The 10,378-nt window shown below is 40.1% G+C and overlaps 1 protein-coding gene across 1 annotated transcript; it reads left to right on the top strand.

The window, feature by feature from the left end:
- Positions 1 to 4,541: 4,541 nt before the first annotated feature.
- Positions 4,542 to 10,149, top strand: mycn (MYCN proto-oncogene, bHLH transcription factor). The gene is made up of 3 exons (XM_038278661.1): positions 4,542 to 4,702; positions 5,071 to 5,722; positions 8,091 to 10,149. The coding sequence occupies exons 2-3, from the start codon at positions 5,092 to 5,094 to the stop codon at positions 8,843 to 8,845; spliced, it is 1,386 nt and encodes a 461-aa protein (XP_038134589.1). The 5' UTR covers positions 4,542 to 4,702; positions 5,071 to 5,091; the 3' UTR covers positions 8,846 to 10,149.
- Positions 10,150 to 10,378: the final 229 nt, after the last annotated feature.

Below are 10,378 nucleotides of genomic sequence, written 5' to 3'. Positions count from 1 at the left end.
GTCAACATTAGAATAAAAACATCACAAGTGTGAACATGTTTTTGTAAGGAATAAAAAGTAGAAAGTGACGGAGTGAGGAAGGGTATGTAAACTCCACTGTGTGGGTGTAGTCTGTGGGGTTGAGGCTTTGCTGAAGCTGACATCTAATGGTGTGGATCATCATGGACAAACACGACTGCTTCATAATGGAAGATTTGTTTTAGGAGAGGATGTCACTCAGGAATCTGACATGATATGATTAAAGAAGAAGAGACTTAGTGGTATACATTGACTAAATGCTGTCCAGGTCAGCATATTGGCCACTTAAATCACTCCAGGATTTATATGTGGATTTCCCCTTCACTTTGATGTTAAGAATGTTTGACTGAGCTAAATACAACGCAAGGATTACAATACTTGAAAATACATGTTGAGATACTAGAATAAAGAGCAAACTAATACCTGATGATAAAAGGTTACTTAGAGAGAATATTAGAGAGAATATATATTTTCCAATGTTTTGGGGTCAAAACAAAGAAGCTGACAGAGAACTTCAAGTTGTCTATTTGTAAAAGAAAAAATGACACCTTCTTTTATTTCCTCTTTTATGTATACTGTTTGGGTAAATGTTAAACATTCATTAGCACACAAAATGTAAAACAAGCAATATTTTTTCAAAGAAAGTGATTATTTGTAGTGGTACATACATTCTTGAGGCAATTTTTTTTTTTTTTTTACCAGTAATGGTGAAGTACGCTGCTTTTATTTAAGTATATAACTTTACAATTATAGTGTTTTTTAACACTCTTAGAGCCGAGATAGTGAGCCAACAATATTTTTGGAAGCAAGTTGCTTAAGAAACAAACATATATCAAATTACAAAGATTTGTGGCATTTAAACATTACAGCTAACACATTTTGGTCTAATTAACTTTAAAGTTTACCAATGGCATGATTTATTTATTAAAATGCAAAAATTTCAGCATCATCCATCCATCCATCCATTTTCCTTTACGCTTATCCCAAGCAGGGTCACGAGAGTTGCTGGTGCCTATCTCCAGCTGTCTATGGGCGAGAGGCGGGGTACGCCCTGGTGAGATCTCAATTATTCATATTTCTTTAGGGAAATGGCAAAAGGCCTGTACTTATATAGCAATTTTTCAAGTCAGAAGACTTGACCAAAGTATTTCACACTACATTCAGTCATTCATTCGTTCAAGCACACCCCCACACACCGATGATGGCAAACTACATCGTAGCCACAGCTGCCCTGCTGTTTTTTTATTTTGTTCATTGGACTGTGACACATGCTGTCTATGTGAAGTATACTATAAAAATATTTAGTGTTATCATTATCCATCCATCCATTTTCAGCGTAACAGTGTGCAGCCTGTGTTATCATTATCATGTTTTAAAATAATTATCATAATTATTACATCTAACTACATGGCTTAGAACCTCTTCTTTCTTTTACAACAATTCTCAAGCTACCAGTGGTACACAAAATCTGCTCATTTAAATACAGCAGAAGAAAGCCAGTTTGCATGCTTTAACATTTCTGCAAGCAATCTTTGCAGATGACCTGCAACACAACAACTTTTTGCATGTGCAGCATGTTAGGAATCTTCTAAGATGAGTCTCTAAATGTTATTAAGTAGACTTATAACAAAGACTTTTCTTTTCTGGGATCAGCGTTTTTAGAAACTAATTTATTGTCTACGGCAATTATATTGAAGATGACAAGTATATCTAATAAAGAGTTTTGGGCAGAAATCATGGATTAAGATTTTACACTGAAGTAGGAAATATAAAACATGTTGGGAATATTTCAAATGGCTCAACAAAAAGTCAATAAGCCGCATATATTGTAAATGTTCTTCTTATTAAAGGTGAATGTAGAGTATAAGATAACTGTATCATCAGACCTTATTACATTATCAAAACCCTCTGCTCTGCTGTTTGTTTGCACTGATAAGAGCATCACAGCACCGAGCTTGTAGGCAGCTGTGCTGATGTGCGTGCTGCCTGTCTGACCTAACACAGTGGGTCTCTGTGTAATTGAGGCAGATTTCTCTCACAACATGCTTGTGTTTGCATGATTCACCAGTGTGACTTATAAATCTTTTATCAAAACTGGCCTAATTGCTTAACCATCCATAGCCCAGTCCAGAGGTGAATGGTAGCTGGGGATGCCATGATTATCACAAAAACAACAAGCAAAGAGGCCAGAGTCTACTTTACCTCCATGTGACATGTCTCTTTTACCTAAACTTCATTCAAACTACAAACTGATTGGAGGATGCGCATATCTTTTCAATATGCCATACAAATCTATTAAAAAAATAAAAATTAAAAAAAACTTTTTTGATATTTTTATTTGTGGTATTCATTAGAGTGGATAAATACTTCATTTGTTTCTACTACACTCACTAATCCACCAACATATAGACAATTCCCTCAAAGTCTGTGATTCTTTTTCAAGTAAAACTATGTTTAAGGGATATAACCACATGATAGCCTACTTTCAGTTGCTAACTCGCTTTCCCCCTGTTGGTTTTGTGTAAATTAAGTTTAGTTGAACCTGTATGTCAAAGCCTTTAGCTAATTGAGAGAAGCCTGACAAAAGATCAACTTCAATATCATAGTAGTTAAAGTAAGAATTTTTTTAAAGTAAGAATATAAGTCAATATACATTTATGGTTTAAAACTTTTGATCATTTTATAACTGCTTCAAAGCTATGTTTTAGCTCAGCCCGAAGGATGATGTTATTCTTGTTACAATAAGAGTTAGATAGATAGATAGATAGATAGATAGATAGATAGATAGATAGATAGATAGATAGATAGATAGATAGATAGATAGATAGATAGATAGATAGATAGATAGATAGATAGATAGATAGATAGATAGATAGATAGATAGATAGATAGATAGATAGATAGATAGATAGATAGATAGATAGATAGATAGATAGATGATTATACAAATATTTATACAGATACTTATTTTAAGATATTATGTATACAGTTATTGATACAGATATTATATGTATAGATAAATCACACAAAGCTTATCCTGACAGAACAGACAAAGTGTTCTCACTCCCCCTCTTGGTCTTGTTTCACAGCTGAGGGGGCCTCTATTGCTGTTGGAGGGTCGTAGCTATGCACCAGTTTGTGAAAAAGTAGTAGGAGCGGACATGTAAGAGCCTGTGGGGAGTTACTGACTCCATGGCCATCCCGTCTCCAAGTTCCTGGGAGCTGAATGCAGAGATGGTCCCAGGAAACTCCCTGCATTTCCAAGCCTGAAGACCAAACAGCTGCACATACTCACTTTCCTGGGTTTGATTGTAAGAACTTAAACCCATAGCTATAAAATCAATACCTTAATGACAATACAGTATAAATTAGCACTTGAGTTGTGTATTAAGTGCAATACTCTTTAAAAAAAAAAACTCCTTAAAGTTTATTGTAGGCCTACTTAATTTAATCTTTCTATTAATTGTTTGAAAATTGATTGAACTTCTCACTCGTTCCATTCCCAGCTGGGGTTCAGTTAAAAGCCGTTTTGTAAACGTTTACCCTGAAAATAAGTCCATATCATGAACTATGTATACGCCTGTGCATAATTACAGATGAGCAGCTCCTCCTAAGCTCTCATTAGAAAAGGGAATGGGAACAACTCCAGGGCACAACCACCGCTTGCGGTTACGTAACATGCTCTCCTCTTCTTCTGTCTTTATCCCGAAGGCATCTCAAAGCTCCCCGTCCTGCAAAGCCTGTTTCTGTCTTTTTTCTTTTTTTTTTTTAACTATCTGTTTAGAGGATAATTTCCTAACAGCCTAGCATTCTTTTAAATGCTTTTTTTTTCCGGATTTCCTTTCGACCTTAAAAAAAATAAAAAATTCTCTATGTGTTTGTGTCTTTGTTTGATGATGAGGATCCAAATCGAAGTTTTTTCGTCCACGAGAGGGCGCAAGTGAACCCCGTGCTTTGTCTGCAGTCTTGGAATACTGGTTTCCCCTTAGACAAAAGACAAAATATTTAGAGCTCTACAGGAGAGAAAGGATAGATAAAAACCAATGAATTATATCAAAACTGTATATTATTCCAAATTACTACAGTTAAAGAAAATTTTATTATGACATTTACAACATATAGAAACATCTATGTTCAACTATTCAAATTATTTATGGGGATATATTTGTTATGAATACAGTAAGCTGTCTAAATATATAGTTTACATATAAATAGAAGCCAATAATATTTTAGAAATCAATAAAGCGACACCCAGCCTGCTGCAATGCATCAGATCACAAAGCTCCCAATACTATATAATATTCTACATCCTTTATTTCTATTTTTTCCCCAACACTGTCTTAAAGAATCTCTTTCTGGCTTCCTCCTTTCAATATTACAGCGTCGTTTCTTCATTCACCTTGGAATAAAGCTCATAGCCAGCGTCTACTCCCGCGCTGCATCCCAGTTCACACACAGCATAGGTGGGCATTGTCCCTCCCCCACTTGCCCGTGTGGGAGGAGCCTACTTTCCTCCCCTCAAAACTAAAGTGTATAACACTTTGTAGAGACCCACAATGAGTGTCAGAGGACCGTCTTGGCTTCAGAAGTAGATGACTGCTCCAAATCTGGTGTCTGTATTAGCTGCTTACTGCAAGATAGAAGAAATATTGATTGACTTTTTTTAATCCCAAGTCAGGACGAGGTGAGCGTCTCATTTCAACCGTTATTCGTTACATTATATATCTATTTTTTTCATATATTTCTCTCTAAATTGTTCTCATATCAGATTCTTGTTATTTAATATAAATTTAGCCGAAAATGCTGTTTTATTTTTGTTTGTTTTTTCATAAGTGTAGTCATTTATTTTGCCTCCTGTCTGTGCGTCATGGGCACATTTACGCACACACTCCTCTAAGATATGTGCGGTTTTTTAAAGCCCACATTGGAAGCAGTTGGGAATCTGTGTGTGGGCTTTTCATTCGACCTCTCTTTGCAGCGGACTTCTGTTAGGTAAACATAAAAAGACGCTCAACAATGCACGCTGACTGAACCTTTCTTGTTCTCTCCTAGGATTGTCGATTGTTGGATAGAATGCCGGCGATCAGTAGTAAAAACTCCGATTTGGAGTTTGATTCCTTGCAACCATGTTTCTATCCGGACGAGGACGACTTCTACCTCTGTGGTCCCGATGCTGCGCCACCGGGGGAGGACATCTGGAAGAAATTCGAGCTGCTGCCTACTCCGCCCCTCTCTCCAAGCCGCGCTGCGCTACCGGGTGAGCCGGCGGCCACCAGCGCTTCCCCGGAGGCAGACCCCCTCGGCTTCGGCTTAGGGGACCCCCTGGACTGGGCTTCTGAGCTGCTGCTGCTGCCCGGGGACGATATATGGGGAACATCCGATGACGGGGACCTGTTCGGCTCCGCTTTGGATACAAACCCCAACAACATCATTATTCAGGACTGTATGTGGAGTGGCTTCTCGGCCAGGGAAAAGCTCGAACGGGTGGTAACGGAAAAACTGGGCAAGGCGATTTCAACGGCATCGACAGGGGGGAGGAGTGCGTACGTAAAGGTCCCGGAGGTGGTCAGCCGCAGCTCAGTGTCGGAGTGTGTGGACCCAGCAATAGTGTTCCCCTTCCCAGTGAATAAGAAGAGCAGCAGCAGGGACGCATCTGGGACTGTGACTGCGTCCACAATGCATGGGAGCGCAGCCAGCGACTCTGGTAAGAATCAGATCAAACTGATGGCCCCTATGAAAGAAAAACATAAAAATAAAAAAAATTGTATATCAGACATCTTTTAAGTTTTTAACTCGTGCCATTGTTGTTACTAGAAGCTCAGGCGTATCTAAGAGGCAGGATCTTGTTCATATGACTGGCCCAGAATCGGATTATTCCGTCACATTCACGCGCGAACACACACACACACACAAAGAAAACACACACACAAGGCTGCAATTACACACGCATAAACACACAGTGGAGTAGTGACACAGTGAACCATGGGTTTATGTAATCAGCGAGCTCTTCATCCGGCAGATGGCAGTAAAATAGGGAATTGTGCGCTTTAGTGAACTCAGTTGGCACCAGATGCAAAACCACAAAAAAAGGAGGGAAAAAAACGAGACCAGCAGGCTGCAGGAGGGGGAGATGAGAAGGTGTTCAATAATGTGATGATCTGAAAAAAGCGTGTAGTGAGGCTTTCATTGCGCATGGATGAAGGAGAAACGTTGCGCGCAGTGGGGGAGAAATGCCCCCCTATGTGTTAAACAGCCCATCATAAACTGATAAATGACAAGTATTATCAAATTAAAGGGCAAAGGAGCGCACACCTTTCCATTACAACGTTATTACAGGAAGTAATTAAGTATTAGGTTGAAAAACTTGTATTGCTTAAACAAACATTCAAACAAGTCTATATCTGTGTGTTTTTGCAAGGAAAACAATTCAACAAAATGCTTCAGGCTTCGCACAGACTCCAGACCAGTCACCTCAGCACTGATGGAAAGTAAACAGAGGAGGAAAGTCCTGACTTTTTCTTCTCCTGGTCTTTTTATTTTTGGGTGGGCGGGGTGGAGGAAAGCTTTGAAAGAGTGCTCCCTTCTCGACAGCTGTCTTCCTGGCGCCACTCCAGTTTTGTGGCTTAAATTGCGGTGATCCGATGGCCTGCTGCCCTACACCACCCTCAGTCCTGTCCATTATCTATTTAGTCTATGCTTTTTTTTTTTTATAAAAGGATAAATGCATAAATAAAAGAACAGAAATAGTGGGTTATAATTATTGCTATGCCCATTTATTTATTTTTTTAACCAAGTTTGTTCATAAAAACAAAAATCAGGTAAACAGTGCGGTTGCCTAATGAAAGCACATAAAACAGCTCCCAGGTATTCAGTAAGCTGTTCCTTTCTAAGGGTGAAAAGCTAAAGAAGCTCACGTGTGACAGTCAGCCACACCTCCTTCCCAGCTTCCTCCCTTCCTCCAGCCAGCTGTTCCTTGCTATGTTTTGATGTCAGCAGCAGTCTGTATGAGCGATCAGCATGTGTGTCTGGTGTCTGAAGTGGGTTACCATAAGCTGTAAAATGCCACACTCTACAGATGCTCCCAAGCTGATAATGAAAGCCATTATCACATAGGTATTTTAAATGCATGTCACACCCTTTGCCTCCCACTTACTCACTTCCAGACACTAACAAAAAACAACATGGTCAGAAGAGCTCAAGACTATTTTATTCTTCTTAAGCTGGCTTGAATGGGATTCTCATAATATCATCGCCTTTAAAAAAACAAGTAGAAGTCATATTCATAGTATCTCTTATGGATAATTAACAAAAAAGTCACCGACTGTAGGTTTAACATATCATTACCTCAGTTTACTTGCAGTGCTCTTTCAGCATGAGACCTGAACTATCTGTGTTCTTCACAATAGCTGTAATAGCATCCTTTGCAGGTATGAAAATAAAGTATTAACTTTTATATTGTCAGCCAGCTGACTGGCAGTGCACAATAACAAATGGGGAAGGTGAACTGAGTTTGTAACCTACAAAAAACAAAAACAAACAAACCCTGATCTCTCCACCACATTCTTTGGCATCGCAGTAAACCGACTTCAAACATATTTTAGTTGTTTTGAGTAAAAATCTTGTTAAAACCTTGGTATACCTCAAAAACAGTACCCAACATATGCCTAGGTTGCCATATGCCGAGTGTTACTCTATTAAAGCCCTTTTACAACCTCAAACACTGAAGTATTACCGGGGTTGCAGCAACAGACTGGCAGCATTAGACTAATACTGTCTCATCTCGCTGAAGAAGATTAGGAGACGTTTTGAAGAAGGGAGTTGGAAGACAACAAAGAACTCCAGCCTGTCTGCTCAGTTTTGAGTATGAACATGCCAATGCCTGCAGAGCAGATTAGTGGAGAAGTGACTGATACTAAGTATTAAGATATTAAGCAAACGTCCTCTCCCACACACATTCCGCTGTTGATCTCATGAATTTATGAAAACTGCTACCTTTTACCTGCTGTTACAGATATATTGCATAGTGAGAGTTTTTGTCTTTTAAGTGATGAAGTAATTTTTTCTTTTCCCAGAAGAGGAAGATGAAGAGGATGATGATGAGGATGAGGAGGAAGAGGAGGAGGAGGAAGAGGAGGAGGAAGAGATTGATGTAGTAACAGTAGAAAAGAGGCGCTCCACAATCAGCAAGACTTCCCCAATGGCCACAGGCTTAGGAACCATCTCTGGTTATTCCAAGAGCCAAGATGGGAGAGGGATTGTCTCAGGTGCTGGGGTTGTGAACCGGTTCAGCAGCCGTAGTCCTCAGGAGCTCATCCTGAAGAGGAGCTCAGTCCATCAGCAGCAACACAACTACGCAGCCCCATCACCTTATGCCTCAGATGACGACCTAACCCCACCGCCAAAGAAACAGAAGACATCAGAGGCACTGCGGCCTCCTACCAGACCCGCTTCAACATCCTCCACATCTTCCTCCTTGTCCTGCAGTTCTGCCTCCAGTGTTGCCGGGTTGCGCAGAAAGCGCAGCGCCAGTGGAGACAGCAGTCCGCGCGGCAGCTCTGACTCTGAGGACAGCGAGCGGAGGCGAAACCACAACATCCTGGAGCGCCAGCGCCGTAACGACTTGCGCTCTAGCTTCCTGACGCTACGCGACCATGTGCCAGAGCTGGCGCACAATGAGAAGGCTGCAAAGGTGCTGATCCTGAAGAAGGCGACCGAGTATGTATGTTCACTGGAGACAGAGGAGATGAGACTCCACCAGGAGAAGGACAGACTCCAGGCTCGCAGGCAACAGCTCATGCGCAGGCTGGGGCAGACTAGGACTCGCTGACAGACAACTTCTACAACATAAAAACCCTCACTTCTACCCTGGAGGACCCCCCTAACCCCCCCACCAACCCTCACCTCCAGACATAGGCCTATACACTTAAGCACAGATACACAGGCCTTTATATCTGTTGGACCTTTGCACGCAGAAACACTAATATCTCAGAGGACATTTATTTTCAGATGCCGATATACAAACGTGGAAGAGTGGAGAGAAGCGGGTGCATGGGGGGCTTTACTGGAGGAATGCTCGGACTTTTACTGCAGCCACTTTTTTTGCACATTTGTTGACGTTAAGAATGTTTAGGGTTTACTTTTTCAATCCAGTCACATTGAGTAAAGACAAAAAGAGAAAGAATAAGGAGGGAGACACATTGTGTTCAGTCTTGACTCCCTCCGCTTGTTGTTGTTTTTTTTTTTTTTTTTTTTTTATATAATTTCTACGTATATGTTTGTCTGTTTGTTTGTTTTGTATTCACTGTGACACCAGCCTGGAATCAAGTGATTCCACATGGGGATAGGTGTTGGAGGGCACTTTGCTTGGAGAGTTCAGCGGTGCACGCTTACCTTTGCCTTCATCACTGCAAGACTGAAAAACAAAACAATAAAAAACTGATGACCGAGGTGTCATAGCAGACACGAACAATGCCACTACAGGTCCTTTTTCCCTCACTTTTCTCACACTGGTGCTCAAACCAAGTCAGTTGATGTGTAACTGTGCACCTTGCTAGGCGACACTTTTGTATATAATAATAGTGTACAGACAAAAATACACTCAGATCTGCCTTGTTTTATATTTACACTTTCATTCTTGTTTTCTTTTTTTATATTCAAGTCAGGAAGCTGCCAATAACTGGACTGGAAGTTTTATACCTTTAAATGTACTGTAAAGTCTCAGTTTATGAGAGTCAGAAAAACTTTTGTAATATAACTGCATATTTTTCTTCTCCTTTTGTATATCACTACATTTTACACATTTATTTGCTTTTAGTGTGATACATACTAAATTTGATACTTATATTTTCGTAAGAGAATGCATTCTTGGTAGATATCACTTTATCTCGTCATTTTTCTTCTATCAGACAATTTTTTGTACAGCAGATGCGTTCTATCCTCATATATCTGGAATTATTCAGTTTTTTTCTCTCTCTTTTTTGTTGATATTTGTAACTATCGGGTGCATAGAACTGGGTAAAATGATATGTTTGTTTTTTAACTACATAAAATGTACCTTTAGTGCTGCAACTCATAGCACTTTTGAAATACCTCATTTTGAAAAATAAATAGACAAAATTTCCTGATGTTTTATTTCTGTGTCTTGCCTCCAAATTTCTGTATATTTTTTGCTCCTTTTTGAAGCCTCATCCTGACAAAGACAGAACACGTCTTCTAAATCCTGTCTCTGCACCCTGCGGCTGCCTCCCCCCTTCTCAAGCCTCTCACACTCACGCCTACACACACAAGTGCACACATTTCCACATCTCTCTATTTCCCTCTCAGCTCTTCCCGCTACATTGTTCAGGCTGCTGCCATGGAA

The sequence above is a fragment of the Cyprinodon tularosa genome, unplaced genomic scaffold (assembly GCF_016077235.1).
Source record: "Cyprinodon tularosa strain WSP-4 unplaced genomic scaffold, ASM1607723v1 ctg143, whole genome shotgun sequence".
NCBI classification, from domain to species: Eukaryota; Metazoa; Chordata; class Actinopteri; order Cyprinodontiformes; family Cyprinodontidae; genus Cyprinodon; species Cyprinodon tularosa.
This window is presented reverse-complemented; position numbering and strand designations above follow the sequence as displayed.

Excerpts from the sequence above, each read along its gene's own strand:
- mycn (XM_038278661.1), top strand. The coding sequence starts at position 5,092 with ATGCCGGCGATCAGTAGTAAAAACTCCGATTTGGAGTTTGATTCCTTG. Across the intron at positions 5,723-8,090 it reads GAGCGCAGCCAGCGACTCTG|AAGAGGAAGATGAAGAGGAT; the intron begins GTAAGAATCAGA and ends TTCTTTTCCCAG.